At 41.5% G+C, this 27,550-nt stretch overlaps 1 protein-coding gene across 26 annotated transcripts in view; it reads right to left on the reverse strand.

Moving 5' to 3' along the window:
- THRB (thyroid hormone receptor beta) overlaps positions 1-27,550 on the reverse strand; it is a 377,155-nt gene that overhangs the window by 105,821 nt on the left and 243,784 nt on the right. For 21 of the 26 annotated variants that reach the window (XM_034955977.4, XM_063602735.1, XM_055109566.3 and 18 more), the window contains one exon: positions 4,681-4,744. The exons of 1 other annotated variant lie outside the window; for it this stretch is intronic. In XM_034955977.4, coding sequence (XP_034811868.1) covers positions 4,681-4,702 — 22 coding nt within the window. In that variant the 5' untranslated portion in view covers positions 4,703-4,744. Of the gene's footprint in view, positions 1-4,680; positions 4,745-13,710; positions 13,802-27,550 lie in introns of all 26 variants that reach the window. 4 more of the 26 variants (XM_034955984.4, XM_057301612.2, XM_034955983.4 and 1 more) reach the window with 1 other exon arrangement.

Below are 27,550 nucleotides of genomic sequence, written 5' to 3' on the forward strand. Positions count from 1 at the left end.
AATATGTAATAAATATGTATTCATCATATATTATTTATAACAATATTATGTTAATAGCCTAATAATCAGGGACTATATCACCATATGATGAATTACTAAGTAGCCATGAACAAATCCCTTTGAGGAAGCGTGTTTATTGACAACAGGAAATGTTAACAATATGTACAGTGTTAACATTAGTTATTTTTGAATGGTGTCATTATTTTGCCGTCAGTAACCTTTTGAAACCATGGAAAGCCATTCTACGTAGGTTGTAGGACATATGCACCACTGTGACTCTATTTCTGAAGGAAGAAATGGCCATTAAGAAGCAGTTGAAAAACCTAAGGGACACCTGAAGGTCCACCTTTGAAAAATGGCATGGGCTTCACAATAAAATGCCGAGTTTTCCCAACTTAAATGTTTTGTCTGACTCTGAAAAGCTTGTTCAGTAGGACAGTCTCAAAACACAAAATGCACTGCCTCAGTGTTCACTTTTTCTTTATACTCAACCATCAATATATGTATGCCTTACTTTACGAACATGTGATTTATAAATATTCAAATTTTAGAAGTGGAAGGGGAACTAGGGATGAACTGCTTTCACTTTCTCATTATTAGATAAGGAATTCAAGATCTAGGGAGATGAAGTGACTTGCTTAGTTAACTTAGCAAAAGAAGACTCTAACTTTGATATTTAACATTTAGCATATTCACATCTTAGCATAAATTGCCCTATGCTGTTGATCATGGTTTTATCCAAAATAGAGCTCATATATCCATAACACATAAACAGGTTCTACAATTAATGAGAAAAAGACAAAAACTACAGTGGGCAAATGGACAATAACTATGAACAAGCAAGTTACAGATGCAGAAATGCGAGTGGTGAATAAACATGTAAAAAATGCTCAACCTCAGTTGTAATAAGGGAAATTTTTAAAAACCTGGGTTGTTCTCAGTTTTGCTTAACACATGAGCCCCTCCCAAAGCAAGCTCACAGGAAACAGTACAAAGATCACATGGTGGGAAATTTTGGGGTAACATCTGAAAGCTCCTATCTATCTTGGCACGCATCCCTTCCCTGCTACAGAGGGATACTCAAGAATAATGCCTTGATAAAGAAAATACCTTCCCACAGTAGGGAAGTTAAACAAACAAGCAAGTCACAAAGAAGTCCAAGTTAATAACTGAATGGGGAATACATTATTCACATTAAAGGCATCATAATAGAGTGACTTTAAATTACTGGAGGCCCAGTTTCAATGAAAATGTCAAGTACTTTGCCAGCTTTATGCCATATCCTAATATACAGCCAGGTTCAGCGCAAACATAATGGGTCTTTGTTTTTGCCTCTTCCAGCACAGTTTGAATTCTTGGTTTCCTGTTCAGTCAAGGCCAAAAGCCTCTAACTTTGGTATTTAACATTTTAGCTACTCATATCTTAGAACAAATTTCCCTATGCTGAGGATCATGGTTTTATTAAAAATAGAGCTCATTATATTGTCATCAATGTCAGCAGAATTTCCCTCAGATTATCTAGGAAGTGATGCTTAATTCCAGACAGATAAAATATTGTATTAAGGTACTTTTTTACTTCCTTCTTTAAGAATTGTATTTTTTTTTCTTGTTTCTGCTGAGGTTGGAAGGAATCGCATTTTTCAATGAATGATTTCATATAGTCCTAATTTCAAATTAGGTGGCGTAAAGCAGTGAGAAAATTTTGGCAAGACCTGACTCTACTGTAGCTTATATTAAGTAACCTCAAAAAATAAACAATTATTCATTCGAGTTAGTGCAAAGTACATAAATTTAATAAGCATTGCGGTTGAAAGAGCCTACAAAAAACATGCCTAGTTTATCTGAAAATGCTGACCTGTTCTGTTTGAGGAAAATAGATTCAATATTAACTACTGATCATTTAAAAAATGATTTTCTTTTCATAAGGGTTTAATTGATTTCCTGTGTTGAATAGCAGTAATATTATCTATTATGCTTTTCAAAGGAAAAATATGCATATTTGGCCTTTGAAGTATGCTCCTAGAGCAAGCACTTAGTTCTGACAGCTTATAACTTCATTATGGTCTTCCTTTGGGTTTCTTAAAACATGTACCCCTGAGCCCACTGCAATCAAAGGAGGGAAAAGAACATTGTTTTATCTCATACACAAACAAGGGCATCTAAAGTAATGATTTTCTCATATGAGCCCACTAACGTATACTGTACATATATGTGTCTGGAGTAGGTTTCTTTTGAAAATAGAACTACAATTAGTTTCTCCACTATGAAGCAAATGCTGGAAGTGAAAACTCCCTCCTCCACTAGGAGGCAGCTGGGGTTCTGGCTCAGTCTGCGAGGAAAGCATCCCAGCTTCCACAAGATGGGCTGAAAAGCTGGCTTACCCTAGAGCTGTCTAGGAGTGGGCCTAGATTCCTAGCTCAGCTCTCAAGCTGACTCAGACCTGGGGGCTCTGCTCAGTAATGAGATGGTTTGTAGCTAGAAGAGAACTGCCTGGACCACCCTGGGCTCTAGAACAAGGGTCCACAAACTATGGGCCAAAGCTGACCTGCTGCCTGTTTTATAAATTTGTAGTAAACCACAGCCAAGTCTATTTATTTACATATAGTCTATGGCTTTTCATGCTACAATGGCAGAATTGAGTAATTATGACAGACACTGTATGGGCTGCAAAGCCAGAAATATTTATTCACTGGCCCTTTACAACAACAATAAAAATTGCCAGCCCCTGATCCAGAGGAGCTGGAATGAATGGTCACTCTCCCGAGATGAACTGCGCTGTACCTAGAACTAATCCCCACAGCAAGCGAAGACCATTTTATTACCTACTTTTACACCATGTTTTGCCATTTCATATGTCTTGGGGTATGTTCTTCGAGTCCAGATCTTTGGACACTTTTTCAGGTGGGCAAATTATCATGGAGTAGAGAGCCATCCTTATAGCACCTGCTCTCACACTGTCCTTTATCAGAAAGGAATACTGTCCCTCCATTTTGCAGCGTGGCTACCTGCTGTCTGGTATCTGTGTGCTCACACCTGCATGTGCCTGCAAAGACTTAGGCCATCACTCCTCCTGACTGAGATTGCCATTCATCCCAACAGAAACATTGAGGCTGTAGCTAAGGTTGAATGTGTTGGTTTATGACGTAGAAGGAGTGCGATTTTAGTGGCGGAGAATTTGACCTAGTTGGCAGTGGAATAGATGTGGGAGTGGGTGTGTTTTGGTGCCTGTTGGTGTGAAATAAGAAGATATGTGATTCCGATGCCCTCAGCCCCTACAGGTGTGAATCATTGTGATTTGCCCAGGCACCCCATCTTTTTGCTATATCAGGAGCTCCAGTACGGGTGGGTAGAGAGGCTGGGCAAAGATGCTGGGAGAGATAAAGTTTATGGTTATTGGGAGGCTTCAAAACTTTTAGAAGGCTGAGTGGCAACTTCCAGTTGCTTCTGTTTCTCAGGTCTACTGGAGAATAAGTTCTTGGAGCAATTTGTCCTGCATGTTTAGTTCATCATAGGGTGGGGAGGTGACATGAATAGATAATCAAAGGTCAGGCTGCATCCTCGACACACAGAGGTCTATGAGGACCTGCCCTGTTGCCATGGTAACAAAAAGGACAGTGGTGGGCTTGCTGCTAGGCTGGAAGGTATATAGCTGAGGTCATAAACTGACAGCTCATGGGTTGATTCTAGTTAGCAGACATATTTCGACTGAGCCAGAAGTCTATAAAATTTTTATAAGTTATTTGCTAACATCTAAAATTTGGGATATTTCATTTAAAATCTGAATTTCCAACTTCTCTTGCAAATTTGAGATCTCTGGACACATGGGGCTTCATTCCTTCTTGTCAGTGATTGCTTAGAGTGGGAGATGGCTTCCTTTTAGAGAGAACCAGAGTTGTCCAGCTTTGTTTACTTGTTTTTCCTTTTACCTAACCTTTGTCATCACTGGTGTTATTGGCCTGTTCCCTGGCACCACTGAGTGTACAACCATCGCTCTATAAATTGCACAAAGAATTTGTGCTATTGCAACCTTGTATTCCTCCAAGGCCATTCTGTCTCTCCTTTGACCCTTGCTAAGAGTTTTATAACTGACTTATACCTTACATGACCTAATCATATTCCATTCTGACTTTACTGCTGAATGGAATAAACAGCCAACTTCTGAAAATATACACTTCCTGCGGTCACAAAGTATGTAGAGCCATTTATTATATTAATTGGAATGACTGTAAGAAGTAAACATACACTGGGCACAGTGGCCTACTGTAAATCCAAGCACTTTGGGAGGCTGATGTGGGAGAATCACTTGAGCCCTGGCAAGTTGGGGCTGCAGTAAACTGTGAGTGCACCACTGCACTCCAGCCTGGGTGACAGAGCAAGACCCTGTCTCAAAAAAAAGGAAAAAAAAGAAAAGAAAATAGTAAACTTAGTGTGCAATGGCTAAAGGATGGCTAAAAATGAATAGTCATTTCCTCTCCATCACCTTTCTGGTGAGGATGCATCTTATATCAGAAGAACATGGAAGTACATTTCTAGGGAGGTATTCACAGGATTTAATAACACTTATTGGTTTGGAAATAACGGTTGCTAAAACTCGCAAGTTAATCTTTAAGAATCTATAATTTCACTCTAGGTGGAACAAAAATGGAGGCACACAAAGAAAATGTAAAAAAAAAAAGATACCTGTCATACTGTTGGGAGTCATAGGTTAGTAATCATTCTGGATCCCTTTTTTCACTGACATCTCCTACAAGGAAAAAATACAAAAAAAATCATAGATTATAATTTGCATTTTCCATAATGGTTTTGTTCCAAACAATATCATATGCATTAATTACCTTGAAGCAATATTTGTTACTCTCAACTCAGAACTGGGGACACCGAAGCATAGGTGGGCTATGTGATATGTGTAAATTTGTAAGACCTCTTAATTTTCATCTCAGGGTTCCTTCTATAAACATGTTTTAAAAATAAATTTTTTATCAAGGTCACATTTTTCCATCTCAGATTTTTAAGAAAGCTACCAGCTCACGGATTTGCTGTTTATCCCGAGAGTGGCTAAGATGTATTAGCATCTCTAATCTAGATCTTGCTTCTCAAGGTGTGGTCTGTGGGCCAGCAGTCTCGACATTGCCTGAGAGCTTGTGAGAAATAGAAAATTTGGGCACCCCCTCAGTCAGAATCTGCATTTGGACAAGACCCCCAGGTGATTCATGTGCACCTTAAAGTCATAGACACACTGCCCTAGAGAACTGAATCCATATTCTCATCTGCCCATTTATGACTTGTCCTAGTCAGAGCTGAACTCCCCACCTCACCACTACCTTAATGAGATCCAAGAGCAACGTCAGACTTGGCCCTCAGGCTGGGGATGGAGGCCTGGTATGCATCAGTGGCCAGAGGTGCACTGACCCAGGGAAGAATGCCAAGGAAGGCTGCACACAGGATGACACAGATGGACACTGGCGGGTGATGAACCTGGGTCACAGTCCTTCAGCATATTGCTGGAGACAGATTAGGATTAGCTTTCTTTTTCTGGAGTGTGTTCTGTGGCCAGTGGTAGATGGTGGTAGCATTTTGGCTTAGGAATAGCACTGAAGCCTGAGGCATGGGCTTGAGGTCCAACGTTGTAATATACTACTAGCTGTGGGATCAGAGGAAGTAATTTCAAAGCACTGGAAACACGATTTCTTCAGTGTAAGATGAGGAAACTACTACTTGTCCCATTTATTTCACAAGGCTGGTATTTCTGAGGTTTGAAGATGCTGTGAGTGGAAGTGCTGGGTAATCTATAACGTACTGTGCCCATGAAAGGGAGGAACAATCTTGTTAAATAACTGGTTGGAGAAGAAGAAGAACGAGGCAGAGGAAGTGTGTGGATTATGTTTACAACACAGATTTATACATAGCCATTCATGCTCTGTCTCCACATCTAATGCTGCAGCAATGACTTCAAACCTTGATCATACTTCTTGTCCCATTCTGTGGAAATTACATGTTTACACGACTGCCTTTCCCACCACACTGTAATCTCTTTATGGCAGAGACTGCCTTTCTCATGTTTATATCTTCTACACGGAGCGGAATGTCAGATACATAACAGGTACTCAACAATATATGTTGAACAACTAAATAAAATAAGATGAATGAAGTTGATATAGCATAGTGTAAGCTGCCAAATTGGCACCTGATGGAGAGGATGAGTATTCACTGCTAGGAAAATGCATTCTTGCCTCTGATTAACTCGTCAAGGGTCTCTACCACAAGCCCTTTGTCCCATCTTTGTTCACCTGTCCAGCAGCATTTTGAGTGAGAGGCACCAAGTTCTGAGCTGCTGTAGGTGAGAGCACAGGTCGTACCTACAGTATTGCGGGTCCTGACTCTGTTGCTCCTCTTAGAAACTGTGCTGCCATTAACCACCCCCTCTGAACCCATGGAAGCTGCCATGTTTTCACATGCTACCACTCCTGAATATTCTAAAGAGGTGGAGGAACTTGGCTTGGACTGTGCCCCACCTCTGGCAAAACTGGCTTAAGACTTGAGGTGGACTAGTAAGATGATTTTTCAGGGTGAAAGAAAGGGAGGGAGTGAGGGAGAGAGAAAGAGATATTATCTAGTTCCTCTCTAGGGACAGAATTTATCAGAAGTTAAAACTCTAACACTGAGACCATATCTCTCAGCCACCTGGAAAAAGTCCATTTGAAGGTGAGAGAGAGGATCCATCTGACATTCACAGACAGCCTGAAGTGGAAGGAGAAAGCTGTGGTGTCTCTCGGCTCTTTCTGAGGCCCAGCTGTATCCTCTTCTGCTCCTCCAGGGATTTGGCTATTCAGTCCTTCCTTGGATGCCCTCAGTAAAATATTACCCTTTTTACAATAAGCTGGTTTGACTTAGGTTTCTGTCACTTGCAACCAAAAGAATCCTGACTGATAATATTAAAATACAACATTAATACAAATGTGTCAGCATAGTTTTGTATGCTTTTTATTGTCTTGAAGGCGAAGCTATAAAATCCCAGTTATGTCCTTATGATATTATCAGTTAAAAATATCTTCATTTTCAAAATTCCAATTGAATAGGCATATGAACTACAGGAAATTATTGTGTGTGGGGCAGAAAGTATCTAGGAATGGAAAAAATCTTAATTCTTATTAAGACTTTAAAAATAGTGTTATCACCACAAAATTTGGTACTAATTTTTCTGTTTAGTACTATTTTCCTTCAACCATAGTACAATTTAGTACTTCAGTATTTTAGTGTTACTGTTACTATATAACAGATATAGTATTACTAATACTATTAATAGTATACTAGTGTTACTTTTACTGTAGTATTTTGGTATTATTTAGTATTTAGTTGTATTTAGTACAATTTTCCTTCAGTGAGCTCTAGAGTTTTCAATGTAATTCCAGTAAAGCTTCTAACAATCCCCCAGAGAAGGCAGGTGTCCCGGGGCCTCCTTTCCTGGTCTCCTATCCTACATGGTGGGTGTTGGTAAAATGCTCTGTACTGAGGAGGGGAATCCCAAGATGGTCCTTTCCACAGCCTTGGCAGAGGCCTGGAGCTCACCAGCAAATCATGGGATCAAAGGAGAAAACAAAGTCCAAAAGAACTTAAAAGTAAAGCAAGCTGAGTTTCTTTATTTGCCAGGAAGGAAACAAGCACAGCGAAGGGCTTTGTAGGTCAGTGAGGAGGAAGGATCAAGGAGTTGTTGGGTTAGAAAGGGGTGGCTACGCTAATGAAGGATTGATACCTAGCATCTGTGTGTCATTCATTAAAACATGCCCTGTTTCTCTCTGGTCAGGGAAGAGTTTTCAGTTAGATCCAGTGAGGGTCTGTGTACCACGGCCCTTCAAAGTCGATGGTCCTTTAACTGCTTCAACAGTTCAGCACTAGGGGAAGGGAAATGCCATTCCATTTAGTCTTCTAGGCAACTGCTACCCAAGTGGAGAATATCCCTTTGACATGGGTCATTGTTTGGTTATCGCGAGGCCTTGGTTGAGGCTACTCTGTTTAGGCAATGCCCTAGGTTTTGTTTAAAGACAACACTGTGGCCTGTCCACAAGCAGCTTCTAAACTAACATAGGGAGAGAATTGCACCAAATAAATGCAAAAATGTATACAGGTTTCACCTTACCTGTCTCTTCAGAGTAGACTGGGGCCATGAGAGAAGGAAAGGTCATTTCTACTTGGGCTTATTTGGGGAGGATTTTGAGTGGAGGTGACCCCAGACCTTTAGGCCCTTCTTTCAAATAGACCTCTCCCCAGGTTATGATTTAACCCTTTGTTCTCATCCTTGTGCTCCTAAGGCCCACGGACTACTCTGCAAGGAATGAGCCTCATACAGAAAAACTGGGTGGTGCCTTTACATTACGCAGGTTTTAAGCAGGGGCGTGATATGACCCAATGTGGGTTTTTAAAGCTTTACAGCAGCTCGTGGGTGGAGAGCAGACTGGTCAGGCCATGGCAGGTCCAGAATAGAGAAAAAGGTGCTGGAACTTGAGTGGAGGTGGTGGAGATGGTGAGAGGGCTAGGTGTTTAAGTGACATTTAAGAGGTAGAAACAAGACTTGTGAAGAATGTGATATGAGCATTTAACACTGGGATAAACACTGCGGATGCAGATAGGTTAAGATTGGAGGCTCTCTGCCCTCAAGGAATTTACAATCCATTTTATAAGCTGGTTGGGAAGGAACAGCTAAAAATAAAAGTCACAGATGCCATGTGCCAAGGGGTGGTGCTGAGAATCATGCAGGTGGAGCCTTCCTCTGCCAGTTCTACCCGTTCTCAGCCCAGTGCTGTGTCCCTTAAATAAAGCTCATTCCACTCATTGGAAGAGTAGAAAAGCAGGCATTCACCTCTCAAACACACAAAATGTGTTTGTATTTAAAAAATCCAAATGATGGTAAAGTTATTATTGAATCCTCTGAAACTGGAAAGTAAATGGAATTATTATCAACACTTAGTAAATAGGTCCAGGAACTTTGGAAGGCCTTGGGTTCCATGCCACACTGTGAACTGTGGCTGCTGCTAATTACTCTAACAGCATCTTGGGCTGCTTGGACAGAAATATAGCCTGTAGCTGGGCACAGTGGCATGCACTTGATACTCTTAGCTACTTGGGAGGCCAAGGTGGGAAGACTGCTTGAGCCCAGGAGTTTGAGACCAGCCTGGGCAACATAGTGAGACCCTGTCTCAAAAAAAAGGAAAGAAAGAAATAAAAGAAAAAAAGAAAGGCAGAAAGAAAGAAAGAAGGAGGAAAGGAAGGAAGGAAAAGAAAGAAAGAGAAAGAAAGAAAAAGGAAGAAAGAAAGAAAGAAAGAGAAAGAGCCTGTAGGACATTGGTCAGACCACATGTGGGCTGCTACATTTTAAGAAGGATGTCTCATGTACAATATCCTGGACGATGGAAAACATATCTTAAGGAAACATTGAAGGAAACCTAGAAAAGGGAAGAGTCACAAGAGGGGTAGAGAGTGGTCTTCAAATATCTGAAAATCTGTCACGTGGAAGAGAGTGCAGGCATGTTCGGTGGACAGAGGACGGGTGGAGAGATGCTGTTGGAGACTGCTGAGGGGCCTTTCCCTGCCCTGCCTGACGTCTAAGAAGATGCATGTCTCATAGGCTGGGATGGCCACACAGAAGAACACAGTCTCCTTACCTTGCAGTGCTTTTTGCTCTCAGGGCATGTTAAGCCTCTCTTGAGAAGACCTGGGTCTTTAAGCTGCAATAAAGCAGGCGCTGTGTGTATGAAATGGCTTCAGGGACAAGCTAAAATCCTGCTCCATGTCCCTCACTCCCTTCAAATTCTCCTTTAAAGCTTCATTCTTTAGCTGAGTGATCTCAACTATTAGGGAGTGTGCTCTCCTCAAGAAATGTAATGAAAAATTACATTTCCATTTAATAATATCACTTGCCCCTCCCCTTGAAAAATGGGTAAGCCATTTGGTATATACTTTCAGAGGGTTCACAGATACTTTACACATGCAAAATCTACTCACAGCTGCCATATTAAGCTTTGGCTATGGACTTTGATCATTCTTAAAATGCAGATAGCTAATGGAAGAGATATAAGTTGATGTAAATGTGATCTAGTGAATAGAATGAAAAGGAGACACAAGAGCTATTTTTGGTTGGGAGCAAAGAGAAGAGAACCTACCAGCAGTAAATTCCTTTGTGGGTGGAAGATGAGTTTCTAAAAAACAAGCCTGGAGGCTGAAGAGGAATCCATCAACTCAAGGATCTGTCTAGGGCTGCCCCATTAATCCCATCAGACACCAACTCAGGCTTTAGATCATTCAAGATGAATTACTCATGGAGCCCACTCCTGCAAGGCTTAGGTGAAGAACCAACCTGTAACTCAGGGGCAGAAGAGCTGAACAAGAGGGATAAAAGATGTGTTTGAAGGCACTGAAGAGACTGTAATTAATTACACCTGTATGAGGGAACCCAATGGTGATATGTGAGTTTGGCTTTGGAAAAATGAGCTGGGATTTTTTTCCACACCAGGGATGAAAAGCATAGCTTAGAAGTACCAAAAAAGCCCAGGGTATGTGATTGCAGGAGCGGGGCAGGAAGTGACCATGAATGACACTGCAAATGTAGTTTCAGGCCAGATGGTGAAGAGTCTTGAAAGAGTTGCTGTGGAACTTGGGCTTTATCCTGTGAAAAATGGGGAGCCACGGAAGGTCTTTAAGCAGTGATCCAGTGTGAGAAAGGCAGTCCTGCTGCAGTGTGGAGGAGGCCTGCTTGGGAGGCTCACCCTTTGGTGGCACCTCTTTGAGTGGGATCATTGCTATTAGGTTGATGCAAAAGCAATTGCACTTTTTGCCATTACTTCTAATTGCTTTTGTTTTTGCACCAACCTAATACTTGCCTGTCTCAGTATTCAAGGTCACAAGGCTAGACCAGTGCCAGAGAGAACACCTCAACTCCTTCTTGTAGAACTCCAGCACGCTTGCCCTGACCACACACCTTTGTTCCCTTGTGTTTCCTTTCTCTGTATCGAAACTACAGCACGGAAGGGGCATCTGTAAAAATTACCCCATGAAAAATCTTTCCACGTAGACCTGGTGAGTCATTGTTTATCCAACCTGTGCACTGAATCAAAACATGCTTCCCCTCACAGCTCAGCATCAACCTTTTCGGAGGAGAGGGGTTTGTGGCCTTTTCAAACTGTCTTCCTTAGTTTTTCTTCTCCTTGGCTCTCTCAGGAGGAAGGGTAGCAGAGTGTCATGCAGCCTGATGTATCAGATGATGAGATTTAACAGGGCTCATCTATTAATACTTCAGCAGGTGCTTCATGGGCAGCCCAGGGAAGCCATGACTGACTGGGTTGGGGGCTGTGGATTGGGGAACCTTCATTAGCAATTCTCTTGGTTCATTTTAAAAGGTCAGACCCATGAGTGTCATGTTATTACATACCCTAGCCCAAGACCATTAAAACTGGGAAGGCCTTCAGAGAAGGACATATCCATCTTCTCGCCTGGCATTGAGCAAACGTGACTAGATGCAGAATCAGTGGACACGCTAGATTTCCTAGGAAGTTGCCGTGTAAGAGGGGGACATAGCTTGGGGATGTGTCTTGAAGTTGTGTTTAGGTAGCAAGCAACTATTTTTATGAAGTTTATTTGGTATTGTGGGGTGCTGGGCATGACTGGAGTTCATGGGATGGGGCTGAACCCCTCACCCCACCCTGTCCCCACTTGAGCCTTCCCACAGCTCTGTCTGTGGCATCTGGAAGCACAGCTGAATAAATGCAAATGGCTGTCCCCCTAGGTGGGCTGCACCCCATGCTAGGAGGGCAGTGAGGCTGTGGATCTCTTGGGGGTAAAAGTGGAGTTTCCCCTTCTTTTCCTCTTCCCCCTCATAGGAGGAGAGGGAGAGCTATACATCAAACCTTTGACTCTGGCATTTGGGGAATATTTTAAAGAACAAGTCCAATCCCAGGTATGGAGGAAAGGCTCCTGGACTGGGCGTCATTCCAGATGGCTTTGGGTCTCAGTTTAGTAGTTTGGGGATCATGGACAAGTTCCTTTAACTCTTCAAGCCTCATTTGTAAAGATAAATCACAATTCCTGCCCTCTCAGGGTTACGCTGAGGACCAAAGGAATTGGAAAATGCCTGTAAATTTAAAAGGAGGACACAAATGTAAGGTATTGGGAGACTTCTTTATTATTATAGGCATCATCATTATTATAGATGATCTCAACTCCTGGCCAGCCTCAATCATCCCAAAGGCATGGGGGAACTGAAACTCTTGCCTGGTCTAACTTTAAGCTTACCTGAGGTCATTTAAAGACTCAAGAACAATACAGAGCCCACCTCCCCAGATGCTGTCATTACAAAGATTAAAAGGAGGTGAAATTGCTTCTCCTTCACCTGCCCTGCCATTCTCCTCTTGCAAGGCTGAATTTTTGTGAAAAAAAATTTTTCCCTTTCAAGGTTACTTTGCATGTTCATTTAACCTTGCTATGGGGAGTAAGAAAGTTTGGACACAGAAATAAATTTGTTCCCAAGTCTATAGCATCCTGAGTGCAGCCCCAGTTATCCTTCCCCAAGCCCTTTGCATTTTAATATTAAATCTAGGACCCAATGAAGTGAATAAATAATGGTTGAATTTCTCATGATAGGAATCAGTTAAGAACTCAAATAGGAGAACAGAGGCAAGGTGTTTTCAAATCATACCACGCTGTGATCCACCTTTCGTATTCAGTAAAACTAACCCTATTTGGGAATGTAGTATCAAAAAATCAGTAAGAGAAAAAATATGAAAAGCTAGCATAGTTAGACTGGGCATGAGCCTAAAGAGGAACATAAAACTCTGAGTTAGTAAAAATGTGGAAAACTAGTGAAAGCTCTGTCTGTACCGTATCCCAGGTATTAATCTGAGTGGGTCACCTCTTGGAGGGGAAGGCAGTCAGAATTTCTCCACTGGGTGTGGCAGGAGACTCACGCCCCACATAACAGACTTTAGCAAATGACTGTTGAATGGCAAAGCTATACTTTTCATTTCAGATTTTCAGGCAGTCTCTGTAAGTGTTTTGCCTTCAGGAAGGGAAATAATTCAACCAGGGTCTGTGGTTGAAACTGAGCTTAATTTGCTGTTGCTGATATTTCTTTTTATTCTTAGTAAAATAATTCACTTTTACTTCCACTCCACCCACTCTCTCAACTCCAGTTCAACAGTCTCATTCTAGAGTTCCCCCTACTCTTTATGTTAGTCAATATCCAGGCCAAATCATTGTCCTCTTCTCTCTCTTCCCCTTCCCCTTCCCCTCTCCTTTTCCACCTCTCTCCCAGACAAAGTCACCATGGCATGTTACAAAGAACATTGGCCTTGCCACTTAAATATGGGATACTGAGTCAGGAGTAACCATTCCTAAAATGGGAATAAGGCCGTAGCTCTCAAAGGTGACATTGGGTTAAGTGGGACGTGCACACTTAATCCACGGTAGTATTCTACACCCTTCAATGCTGGGTTCTGGGGCTACAAGCAGAGTAAAATCCGATTCCTGTGTTGAGGACTAGGTCAGCAGTGGCAGAGGTGGAGTGGGCCTTAAAACAAACAAACAAAGCCCCCTGCAAATCTAAAAGCATCAACCACATCTAATTTATTGTCACATTGAGTGAAACATGGAGCACTTTTAAGCCAAATAAGGTAGTGATAGAAAAGTAAAGAAGAAAACAGCCAGTAAAAGTTTTATGAGACCAACCTGAAAGGACCAGCTTGGCCACCTGCTGTTTATAGTGCGGTTTCCTTATGGCTGTCTTTCTCTACAGGTGGACTATCATCTCCGAACACTCCTAAGAAATGGAAGATAGTCTCTTAAGAGGACAGCCCAGAGGTAGTTTGAGGAAACGTCTGACAGCAGGAAAAACAACTTCAGCAGATGCCCCTTTGGCCAAAGCATGCTGTTAAAACTGACTCTACTGACACCTGGTGGAGAGTAGGGTAACTTCTCCCTGCTAAAGAGGGTGTGTGTGTGTGGGGGGTGTGTGTGTGGGGGGGGGGGGTGTATGTGTGTGTGTGTGATGAACGGACTGGAAACACATTCATCATGTCAGGGAAATTAATTCCTAAGGAATGAGGGTACCATGCAGAACCACCAGATGCCAGAATATATAATTGTGGTTAGGTGACTCACTGAGACACATGCATGAAAAACAACAAGAATGTGAAAATAAAACATTAAGACTGCAGCAAATGATTTATTATTGATTTTTAAAAACAGTTTGATAATGAGTAAGACAATAACAAACAATCCACTCCCTCCTGCAACCCTGGATGGCGTCATAAGAAAAGACTCTAGTACTTGACCCCTTGATAATATCATCTGAAATTTAAAAGAAAATTCAATCTTGTCCCAGGGAGACAGTGTCTCTCAGTCTGAGCCAGTGCTCTGCCGCCTCTGGAATCTGCAGTGACCTCCTTCAGATTTTTAACCCTGGGATAAAAAGAATAATCTTCCTAAATGGGGTGTTATGAAGACTGCTGTGCTCCTAAAATTCCCTTGAAGATGAAAATAAAATTATCCTAATAAATATAACTGTTTACTACTTCTTCAATGTCAAATGGGGGGCAGGGGACATGGGGCTACATTGCAAAGCTCTTGCAGAAATTGACTTCGGAAACTTTGTCTCCATTCTCACGCATTAGGTTCTTTTTTTTTTTTGAGACAGAGTCTCGCTCTGTCACCCAGGCTGGAGTGAAGTGGCATGATCTCAGCTCACAGCAATCTTTTTCTCCTGGGTTCAAGCAATTCTCCTATCTCTGCCTCCTGAGTAGTTGGAATTACAGGCACAAGCCACCATGCCTGGCTAAGTTTTGTATTTTAAGTAGACCCAGGGTTTCACCATGTTGGCCAGTCTGGTCTTGAACTCTTGGCCTCAAGTGATCTGCCCACCTCGGCATCTGAAAGTGCTGGGATTACAGGCGTGAGCCACTGCATTCACTCGCACATTAGGTTCTTGTTTGATTCTGCTTGGTAAAGGTTCTGTTGGCTCTTTATCAGAAATTCCAGTGGTTTTCCGTGAGGTATCAGGTGCATGGTATAGCACACACAGCCTGAATTTGTCTTTCAACAGTGTGTATCAAAGGTGATTTTCAGGAATGCACCAGAGCAATTAGAGCAATCATTAGTTCCAATTTGCAAGAATTAATCCATCATATTTGGGACACTAAATGAGAATTTACATCATCATTATTATTATTTGATGGAGTCTTGCTACGTTGCCCAGGCTGGTCTCGAACTACTGGTCTCAAGCAATTCTCCTGTCTTGGCCTCTATCATTATTATTTATTATTTTGAAAAATCACAGGAGCCTTAGTTAAGGGTTGTCTCAGGGAGCCAGGATGGGTAGGTCTGGGTAGGAAGGTTATAAAGGAAAGAAGTCCCTCAAAGATGCATATAGTTCTAATTTTCTTTCAGCTTCTCCCCTGCTAATATTTAAATTTAGAATGTGTATTTCCTGCAATGTGATGGCTTGAATGCATGATCCTGCCAGAATGTGTACAGTTAAACTATACCTGGGGACAGTCATGCTGTAACAGAGATTCCCAACTTTCTCAGTGTATGTCACTCTTAGTGTTTCAGTAATATTTTTTACGGTGACCCTAGGTCAAAAGAAATACTTAAATGCCCTGTTTATGAAGTTATGAGGTCCAAACAGCTTGATAGGTGGATTTGCATGGTGTCTGACAGTTGTTTCTGGGTTCCCCTCAAAAATTAAAAACATCCCACTGTATTTCTGTGGGGTTGCTGTGGTACCCAAGGTGCTCTGGTACAGATTTTGGGAACCATGGCTGTAACAGCTTTGAAAATCAGTGAAAAGTCTAAAAGTGTGATTTGCAGTATCTCCTTTCACCCCTCACTCTTTGTGAGACCATGGCCACAACATTTGACCTAAAGGTGCCATTAAAAAGTTTCATACAGCCAAGTGAGTCGGCCTGGCTTACCACTTGGTGTGGAGGACATGAGAAAGAGACACAGAGTGAAGTCTTAGCAGGATTTAAGGCAGTCCTGGGAATAAATCAGGCTTGGTTATTATTCAGTAGTTTACTGAGCCCGCGTCAAATGGGGAGGCTGTGACGAAGAATTTAAAAAGTAAAAGAACACAGCCCTTATATAATCTGAGAAGAGGATGCAGTAAGTCAGATTATCACTGGAAATTACACGGATGCCAACCATAGCTGAGAAGCTGGCTAGATACTGAACACTTCGCATTCTTAGGTGAAAATCAGACAAATGAGCACAAGATGTTCACCATGTTGGAAGAGTTGTACGAATACCTCAGTAGATGAATAAATGACCGGTTGCCTGCATTCCAATTCTGTGCTGCTTCTGACTTACAGGTAGCAAGGAGCTACCTATAGCATAAGCTAAACTAGTGTCTTTCAAACTTTGGTGAGCATGTGAAGGGCTTGTTAAAACCAATTGCTGGGTTCCATTCCCAGAGTTTCTGATTCAGTTAGTTTGGGGTGCCTGAGAGTCTGCATTTCTAACAAGTTCCTAGGTGATCTGGATATACTTTCCAGGGCCCACATGTTGAGAACCACCAGCCTGATCCATTTAAGAACATGTTGGAGGAACTAAGGTGCCATCCTGGTAGGCTATACTCACTCAACACATGGCAGGCATCCCCACCTTTCTATCCTGACCAGCACACGGTCAGCCTTCTCTAGAATATTTCCAGTGAACGGCAGCTTACTCTAGCCAACACATCCAGTTCTGTTGGTGGACTGTGCCCACTGAGGGCCACTTGCATTTTAAATGGGCACACCTGAATTTGGGACGCTCAACTCCTGTGGCAACAAAATGGCAATGAGACACAATGGGAAGGGGAGTGTACCCATTGGGCACTTTGATTTTGTATTTTCCAAAAGATTGGCTTTGCACTCTGCTTACTTGTAAGTATGGGGCACAACCACAAAGGATGCAGAAAAAGCATTCTCAGTTCTCAAGGAGGGGTTTTCACGGCAGAATCATCTGAGGAGCTTTGCTCACCATCTCCAGGCCTGGGCCCAATAATGCGTACTTAGAAAAGCCACTCAGGTGATTCCATTGAGACCTTCTGCTCATGGGAGAAGTGCTTGAGTTTGAGCGTGGAGACAGGTCACCCTACTGTCCTCTTAACCCTACAGCCATTTGCTCTGCCACTGCGAGCCCACATGTGTATGTCTTACTGTATTATGTCCTGCTCAACTTCCTCAGGCCTACAGAGAAATCTATTCTTGTGCCTCTTGTCACCCTTCCTTGGATGGTGGCAGTCATGGCCAGTGTGATTTATCCAAAGCACGTTGCCAATTAACACTCATTAGCTAGGTGCTAGAGAACAGATCCAAAAAGGGGTACCTGCTATTGCACCAACAAACCAAGTGCACCTTTCTAGTGGACTTCTATATTGAACCCTCCTTGCCTGCCCCTTGTACTTATTTTCTTAGAGCGGGGTTCTCAAAGTATGCAGGCAGCAGAATCAGATCACTTGGGAACAAGATGGCAATGCAGATGCTCCGCCTCTATCCCAGACCTAATGAGTTATAAACTCTGAAGGTGGGGTTCGGGTCCTATGTTTCTGATGCACGCTTGAGTTTGAGAACTACTGCTTTATAGTATTGGTGCACTCCCCTGCCCATCGCCACAAATTAGGTCTTCAAAAGGTAGGGACCACTGTCCTTCCTCCCCCCACAAGTTAGCACACTGATCAGTGCATAGTAGGAACTCAAAAAACATGAGTTATTTCTTGAAGCTAGGGCAGCTGTACTGCCTGCTCACAAGAGTGAATAAACACTCCCTTGGCGTGCCACCTCTGAGAGGTTGCCAACACTGGGTCTAAATTATCTCCCATTTCTTATGGGTTGTATTTTCCATATTTACAAATCAGCTTTCCCTAAATCCTCTCCAAGTTTTTTACATTCTTTTCAGCTCAGGAAGCCAAAAACAAGATGGCATGTTTTAGCCAATGTCTGTTTCCTGCTGGGAGGGGGAAGGGCATTTCTGCATGATTCTTAAATTCCATACTCCCAGCATGGTGATTATTTTCCGAACAATAGAACCAGATTGCTGATTCATGTTCGGCTCACGGCTCCAAGCATTTTTTTTTCCCTGCTGTACTTGTGCCGATGCAACACAATAATGTTCTATTCATCCCTCTGAATTAGAAATGCCAGCAGCTCAGATATGCAACTGAAGAATCCCCCCTCCCCTCTGGCTTATTTAAAGCCTTCCCACAAATAACACATTTTGAAATATTAGACGGTGCTCACTTTGAGCCATTTGGCTTGGGCAAGGACAGTTAAACCTTATTTTTTTCTCAGCTGCTCCTTGCACAATGCCTGGCACACTGTCACTATTATTCTTAAACACTGTTTGTTGAGTGAATCACATACCTTCTCCTTGAGGTTCTAGTCTTATCCTTCTCTTCTGCCCTAATATATTACAATAAGCCCTTTCTTAGGTGCAGAGAGAAAGCCTCGCTCTCACATTCAGAGGCTCGTGTTTGCACCCAGCCAAAGAATGAGATTGACCTCAAGGTCTGATGATCCAGGTGGGCTCCAGCCAGCCCCATCCCCGTTTGCACACTGTCTGCAGCACCAGTCCTGCCACTGCTACAGCAGCAAGATTTTTGGCTGCCTCTCAGCACAGCTTTGCCAATGAGCAAGAGGGGTCATCTGCGGGGTTTTGTTTCCTAGCTGCAAAGTCAAATCAGGGGGACTACTTAGTGCTCTGAAAGCTCTCATGGTAAACCTGGCTTTCACATCAAAATCACCTGCGCACCTTTGAAAAAAAAAAAAAAAAAAAATCCCAGTGCCCAGGTGCACTCCAGGCCAATTAGTGTCTGTAGCTCAGGCCTCAGTTTGTAAAGCAGCGTGGGTGATTCTGATGCGCAGCCAAGATTGAGAGCCACTTAGGTTTAGAGGCCCTAAAGTAGCCTCTGAAGTAGTATCCAGGGGTCTCCTGCATCTGCCCTTGCCCCTTCTCATCTCTGTTTAAAATGGCATTCCAACAGTTAGAATACGATTCCGCTCCTGTCACCCCTCTGCTCAAAATCCCACTGTGGCTCCCACAAGGATCTGCCCCATCTGCCTCTCTGTCTCTCCTCTCCCAGTTTCAGCTTCACCAACTCCTTCCTCTTCCTCGAACATGTCATATGTGCCCCCTGCAAGAGGGCCTTTTGTGTCAGGATTTTTCCTTGCCTGAAATGCTCATGCCTCCAACACCTGCTTGGGTCCCTCCCTCACCTCCATTAAGGGTTGAACACCTGAAGTTCTCGGGATGCCTATTTGAACATCCCAGTGCTGTCACCTGCCCCTTCCCTGGGCACGGTGCTTCCCAATACCCCTTATCTTCCTCTCCTGTCTCTCTTTGCCATAGTACTTAGTGTCTTTTAACATGCTGTACATTTTACTTCTGTGCTTTGCTGCTGCTGTTGTTGACTGTTTCTTCTCCCTCTGCTAGGAAGTCAGCTCTATGGGGACAGGGATCTTTTTCGTTCTGTTCACTGGGGTGCTAACACAGTGTGTAGTTCATAGCAGGCCCTTAGTAAATACTCGTTAAATGGAGAACACCCTTGTTGGGGGTGCTAGGGACAGGTGCTGAATGGAGGAAGGGAGGCCCAGTGACACAAAAGGAAATAAATTTTCTCAAAAATGACAGATTTTGAGGAAACACTTATTAAATTCTAATTATGAGGAGTTGCCAGGCAATGTCTAGGTTAAAAAAAATGCACACTATAGAGACAGGAAGTGGATGAGTGGTCAGCTAGGGCTGGGTGGTGGGGCTGAGGGATTGGTTTAAGGATGGGGAGTGACTGCTCATGGATACAAGGGATCCTTTTGGGGTGGATGAAGGTATCCTGAAAGGAGATTGTGGTGACGGCAGTATATAAATGGCTGTAAATACACCAAAATCCAGTGAACTATATATTTTCAATGGGCAAACTTTGTTATATAAATTATATCTCAATAAAGCTGTTAAAAATACACACCTAACTGAAGCATCATACAGGGTGTTAAAGACAGAGCTGAAAAAGAAATAGGCTATTATTATTTCTTGTCAGGCATGTGGATTTTCTCTGGCTTGAGTTTTGAATTGGGAGTGAGAGAGAACCTTCCTTATCTCTCATTTGCTGCCAGAGACATCTATTTATTGGTAAAGAAATGTAATTGAAACTTCTTGATCAAGGCCTACCTCAAGAGCAATTTATTTGGATTAAATGGCTTTCCTTAATAACTTCCACATCTATCAAAATTCTGCAGTCTTTTCTAGGCCTCCAGGTCAGTTTTGGAAAACAAGCAGCTACTTTGTATGAAACTGAACTTTGACACTTTTGAACTTATAATGCCAAGGAAAACTCCAGGCATGTTGACATCAGTACCATCTGCTGATGGGCAATTGCTCCACACAAACAGAGCTCAAAGTGTCTGTGGCAGTGAACTGAGATGTTGCTTAGCTAGCAGCCATGTGAATCTTCCTCCCGAGAACTCACTGATGTTATGGTAATCTAATAACATATATGGAACAATAACAGCACATTGCAATGAAAATGATGCATGGTTACAACTCAATGAAGACCATTCTCCCTCTTCTGGGAGCTTAACAGCATACCTTGTTAAGCTGTGAAGGGGGAAACTTTCTTTCTGCTCTTCTGCCTGTTTCTCTGCTCAAAATCTTGACATATGCCCATCAGTGCACAAAGGGTCTGTTTGAACAAAGGTCAGGAGGCTATCCAGAGTCCTGGCTTCAACCTTCTCTTTTGGGAATCCCTAAGATGTGAGCAACGTGATGATATGAGAAGACTCTTGGGGACTGCTGCTATGTGTCTGGAGAACTCCCGAGGAGGACACAGTCACTATGCCATTAATAATTAGAATGTTTGAATGAATGGTAAGTTTTCTGCTCATTGATGAAACAGAGGGCCAGAGGACTGAGAAACTTGCCCTTTGTGACCCAGCTGGCAAGGGGAAGAGTTAGACTGCCAACCACAACAAATGCTTTTAACTGCTAAGCCATTCTGCATCCCACCTGCAAGGTGCACATCACTCAGCTGGGTGCCATGATGGGTGCAGAGATGACTAAGTCCCACCCCTTTCCTTCTGACAGATATTGACTGGTAGAGAAGACGGGATGTGCACAAACAATTCTAATTAGGGGAGGCTGTATTTATACTCTGTCAGAAGTGCAGAGGGCCATTAGTGTGTGTGAAAGGGAAAGAATAACAAAAAAACCCAACTTTACAAAACATGGACACTCCACAGATTACCATGCCTCCCTGCACAGGGACCATGCCAATTTTCTCTGTCAAGATCCAGCTATAAACTGAGGGCCTGGTCAGGTGCAGTGGCTCACACCTGTAATCCCAGCACTTTGGGAGACCAAGGCGGGCAGATCACTTGAGGTCAGGAGTTTGAGACCAGCCTGGCCAATATGGTGAAACCCCATCTCTACTAAAAATACAAAAATTAGCCGGGTGTGGTGGCACGTGCCTGTAATCCCAGCTACTTGGGAGGCTGAGGCAGGAGAATCACTTGAACCTGGGAGGCAGAGGTTGCAGTGAGCTGAGATAGTGGCATTGCACTCTAGCCTGGGCAACAGAGCGAGACTCTGTCACAAAACAAAACAAACAGAGGGTCTTTCATAATGTGGGTTACGTAAAGTGTAGTTTATTGGGTTGGTATCATTCTGATCATGCAATCTGGATGCTTGGACAGAATAGCTACATCAGCTTGTTTTAATATCATTTGTACATGTGTCCCCAAAGAAGATAGCATGTCCCTTACGGAGATGTTGTAGGAATTAAATGAGTTCATGCGAGAAAAGGGCTTAGGATAGTACCTTGCACATAGTAAGTGCTCAATAAATGTGAGTTGTTATTGTTATGCATAGTTAAGCCTAGGTTCTGGATAATTGAGTATTGGGTACCAGAGACCTAATTCCGTAGGGTCCTGGTCATTTTGTTACACACCAAGAGAAGAGCTGGCATGTGAAGTGTGTTCCTTTCATGGGGGTTTCAAGAAAGAAGGCAGTGGAACACTCACTAAGTGCCACTGCTGCCTACTGAGAACTTGATTTACTTCATGCACTGGTTGTACGGTTGCAGTTTTTGAAAAGGGCACGGTATTGATATTTCTCAGTGTGAAATGATTTCTTATATAATAGTTGGTAACATTAGGAAAGAGTGGGATTTCTATTCTCTAGCATGATACTGAGTAGAAGAGATTTAATGACGGGATAACCCAGTTCTTTGGGGGCAGCAGCATTTGCATAACTGACTCTTTTCAGCAATTCTGCAACAATTAATAGGAACCATTTGATGTCTCTGTTGGGACTTCAACTAACGCTTTCCCAGTGAGAGAATATTTAAAAGAATATTTTCACAACTTTACTTTCCCTCAAAAAATATAGTTTTGATCCCAAAATGATAGTTTTTATAGGTGTAATTTGGAATGCCTCAGTTGTACCATCTCTAGAGTCAAGAAAAAGTTTATCATAAACAAGGCCCACTTAATGACTAATTTTTGTACATGAAAAGGAAAGACAGTGGATCTTGGTCATCAATTTGTATTGTTGATTTTACCTACTATAAACAAACATGAACTATTTCACTTTTCAGAAAAAAATTCATGTAATTTGAAAACAAAGATTACCAGAGAAAGAGGAATTAATCTCTTTCTAAAATGCCAAAGAAATATTGCGGATCCCATGTGATATGCTTGAATGTGTTTCTGGAGTCACTTCTTAGCTCCATGGCAAAGGCCAACTAGACAAAACGTGGCTCTTGGCTTTGAGTAGAAATCTACAACAAATGTAAAGAGTTTCTATTTGTTGTGTTCAATGAAATTGAGTACAGAAAAAAGAAAATAACAACACTTCTTTATGATGAATAAATATCTTAATCACCATACATCTTACACATGTGTGCACGGTTTCCTAAAAAGTAAGAATAGTAATGATGATAACAATAAAGGCAATAATAGCAATAGCAGCTAACACTTGTTGAGTGCTTGCTATGTTCTAAAGGGTTCTGATAAGTTCTAGGGAACCTCCTAAGGATTCTGCTGCCTCCTTTATTACTCTTATTACTTGTATTCTCAACCTATGACGTAGGTGGTACCATCCACATTTTACACTTGGGGGAACTAAAGTTAAGAGATGTGACTCCCTTGCCCAAAACTGCAAGAATTTTAAAGTGGGAGAGACAGGGAGCAAATCCTTTATGCTCTAAATCACTAAACTTGACTGCATATTGCAAGAATAATAATGATTACATGCATTTATATTGCCTTTTTACACTGTATTTTTTCATGTGATGCTTACAACCTCATTTTATCATCTCTTTTACAGATGAGGAAGCTGAGGCTCAGATGTTAAATGTCTAAAGATAAATACTGGTACATGGGGAAGTCAGGACCCAAAAATATGCCTCCTGACCCCAAATCCAAGCTTCTTTGTGAAGAATTAGAGCTTCAATCTTTTCTGAATGAAAGGTCCTAAGAATTTTCTACAATTTTTCTATGAGCAAAAATCACATCTATGGGATATATATACTTCAAAAATAAAGTTTATAGCTCAGAATATCAAGCAACCAAATTTTTAATATATAAAGCACAGGATTTGGCTAGGCTGAAACCAATTATTTGAAAAGTTTACTCTTGATGAGTCTGGAATTTTTCATATGGCCAACCCTGTATCAGTGAGACACATTACTTAAGTGGCAGGAAAACCTTTCTTTTTGGATATGAGACATTTCTGAGTTCAGTAAAGGTTACGTGGTTTCTCAGAAAATTAGAACTTCTATTAATAATCAGTGCTCCATTTGATTAGGATATTATTCCTATTACTTTGAGGTCAAATTCATAAGAATGGACCCTAACAGTATACGAATTGGGTAGGAGTATATACAAATGAACTGCCCTTGAACCCTAACCCCACGCATTGAGCTATCAGGCTCAACCCCATATTGATGCTGCTGGAGACATTTCTAAAGGGACTACAAATGAATACTCCTCTAATAAAGAAAATACTCTTTTCTCGAAAAGCCAAGAGATATCTGGAAATTTAGGACATCAGTAGTTGTTTAAAGGAAAGGTTTGGAATAGTACAATGAATAAAGCTGGTTAGCTGCCATTTATAAAACTACTGAGTTTTTGACCCAAAAGCTGGGTGCTAGTTTGTTACCTGTTGCCCCTCAGCTCCAGATCCACCCTTCTTTGCTCTATTCTGTGATGCTGGGGCTGGGATGTGGCTATTTCCCAGAGTCCCTTGCCAGAGGGCTTTCTATTCACTGGAAGAAGACTGGAAGGTGAGGAGAAGGAACTTCCTTCCTCCTTTTTCATGCCCCAGGAGCATCCTCCAGTAGTCACTGCTGTCTGGAGTATGGGCCTCTTTCTACATTTCCAAAACCAGTCCCTTTGCGTCCCTCAGAGGTTCTAGCAGCAGCTGGTTGGCTTCCTTTCTTAGTGGTCCAAGCACCAGCTCCACAGGACTACTTCCTTGAGTTCTTAGGTCCTACTAATTTCATCTCCTCTTTTTGTTTCCCAACTCTGAGGGTGACAGCTACTTCTTGCAATTGGGTTCCCTCAGTGTTCCTTTTTGCTCTTTTAGTGCTTTAGTGCTCCAATTCCGATATAACAACCAATTCCCTGAACTAAATCCTTCTGTTTGAATTACCTAGTGTGATTTTGTTTCCTCTCTGGATCCTGACTGCTGCATGTCAGTGCTACACTTGTAAAAGTGCAGTAGCAGAAACAACACCGTTGACTTAATTCAAATCTGTTTCTGCTAAGTGTGAGAAATTATTATTTCCAGCAAAGAGCCAGCATGTGTGAGAAATGATAAGGCCCAATCCAAAGGATAGTAGAGTAGAAGGCTTCAAAGGATCAAACTTTTAAAAATTATTATTATTTTTTGCATAAAAATGATTCCTGATCACCTTGGAAATGTTTGAAAACAGAAAGTATAAAGGAGAAACAATTAAAACCCACCATAGAGTTAACCACTAACAAACTATCAGTGGATAGTTTGGCATATTCTTTCTGATCTTTTCCCCCTTATACTTCTAATACTTTAAGATGATAATTATTTTAAACCAACCCTTGTTCTCTAGTATTTTCACATGGCAGTATGAAGAATTAAACTCTTAGAGCAATATAACCTTGCCACATCACAAGAAAACTTGTTCCTTCTACTTTGGGACTGGATCACTCTGGCAAGGGCTGCTTACCTCTAACCCAGAACTTAAACAATCAATGGCTAGGGCCACAGACTCCCATCTCTGGTATATCTGTTATACCTTCTCAGTTGGATTCATAAAGTAAACAAGAAATCTGTACACATTCAGGAGGAATACTTAATACATTATGAGCTGGCTCCAGGAGTGAGTCTACGAAAAATTTTGAAAGAATATAGAACTCAACAGTCTGCTCTATAAGGAGTGGCATGTTTGGACAGAGAGGTGGGACAAATGTCAGTGCTAATTACCCTGGTCTGCAACACATATTTCATATTTTGCTACTTCACTCATTCATTTATTCACAACAACTATTAGGCCGGGGCAAAAGTAATTGCTGTTTTTGCTAGTATTTCCACATGGCACCATGAAGAATTAAACTCTTAGAGTGATATAGTCTTCACCATTACTTTTAATGGCAGAAACTGCAGTTACTTTTGCACCAACCTAGTACCAGAGTATCTACCAAAGGTGAGGGCAAAGCACTGTGTTAGTTGCTGGGCACAGAAATAAGACATGACTGTTGGTCTTTTTACACAAAATTCATAGTTATAAGAAACAAAATCCAGAAAGAAGAAATTAAAAGATCAAGCACATATATCCTCATGTCACTTTTCTTAACTAATAAAACATCTTAGTATTAGATGCATTTGTTCTTGCCTAACTCTCAGGTATACCTGTCACCAATTCCCTGTACCCCTTGAGAAGTCTCCAACTTTGAGATCTTCTCATAGCTCGCAGGTAGTATTGACTGCCTGTTGGTGCAATGTTTCAGTCTCCATCTGCCTTAAAATTATTTATCAGGTAGAAAATAGATATAACCATACATTATGCTCCAAGTAACACAGCACTGAAATGTATGAAGTGCCAGGCATGGTAACTCATGCCTGTAATCCCAGCACTTTGGGAGGCTGAGGCAGGAGGATTGCTTGAGGCCAAGAGTTCAAGAGTAGCCTGGACAATATAATGAGACCTCATCTCTACAAAAATTTTAAAATCAAATTAGCTGGGCACAGTGGTGTACGCCTATAGTCTCAGCTACAGGAGAGACTAAGGTGAGAGGATCCCTTGAGCCTTGGCGTTTGAGGCTGCAGTGAGCTATGGTTGCACCACTGTACTCCAGCCTGGGCAACAGAGTGAGATCCTGTCTCTTAAAAAGAAAAAGAGAAATAGATGAAGTCAAACCCTGTAGAAAATTCAAGGAAAAATACATGGAAACACAATAGTGGTTGTTTAACCTACCTTACATTCCTTCAAAGATTAAGTAGATATAAAATAAGAAAGAATACCAGAATAACATCACTAATGTTAATCTAGGATCAGATACCAAATTCCATATCTGAAAAACAGAATACTGCAAAAATAGAATAATTATAGCATGTGACCAAAGGCAATAAAGAAACTTTCCAAGAGTAGAAATAGGTAGAAATGTGACAAAACAATCTCCCTAAAATATACTTAACTTAGAAACTAAATAGAAAAAAAAGAAAGAAAATCAGACACATAAAAAAAGAAAAACTGCAATTACCTGGAAGCCAAGAAAATTATCTCCTAAACAACTCTTTGTCAAAGAGTAAATAGAAGCCTTATTGCTAGATATGTAAAGAATAACTATGATCTAAATAACAAATGTTAAAACCTATGTGAGACCCTCAATGCTGTACTTACTAAAGGAAATATCTTAAATGTCATAGTTTTATACATTTTTATGACTTAAAAATAAATGAGTTAAGCATTTGTAGAAAAAGAACCACAGATAAAAGAAAGCTGAAAGAGAAATTAATAAAAGTCAGAAAGCTTATAGGACTAGAAAACATTTTAACAGGTCTCATGTGTAAAGATATCCCAAAGCTGATTCTTTGGAAAAACCAAGAACAAAACAACAAATAGATGAACTAGCAGTTAACCTAGTGGAGAAAAAAAGGGAGAAATAACAAATTCACAAAATTAGGAAAAAGAAAGGGAATTAGTTATGTATACTGAGGATTAGAATAATTATAAGAGATGACTTTCAGTAACTGTGCAAATACATTCAAAATCTTGATGAATTGTTTGATTTTCTTAAAAAACATAAAGTAGGAGAAAAGACAAATTTGCATAGACTGAAAATCATGGGAAAAACTTAAACACTGTCAAGGAACCCCCCTCCTCTCCCTTCCCTGAAAATGCCAAATCCAGATGGTTTTGTGTGTGATTATTTCATAGATAAAAAAATTATTTAAACTGTTTGAAAGCACAGGGAAAAAATAAACTTCCTCAATTACTTTTGTAAATCAGCATAATTCTGATACCAAAAATTTGGAAAAGACAGCATAAAAAAGAAATTTG

The sequence above is a fragment of the Pan paniscus genome, chromosome 2, assembly GCF_029289425.2.
Source record: "Pan paniscus chromosome 2, NHGRI_mPanPan1-v2.0_pri, whole genome shotgun sequence".
NCBI lineage: Eukaryota > Metazoa > Chordata > Mammalia > Primates > Hominidae > Pan > Pan paniscus.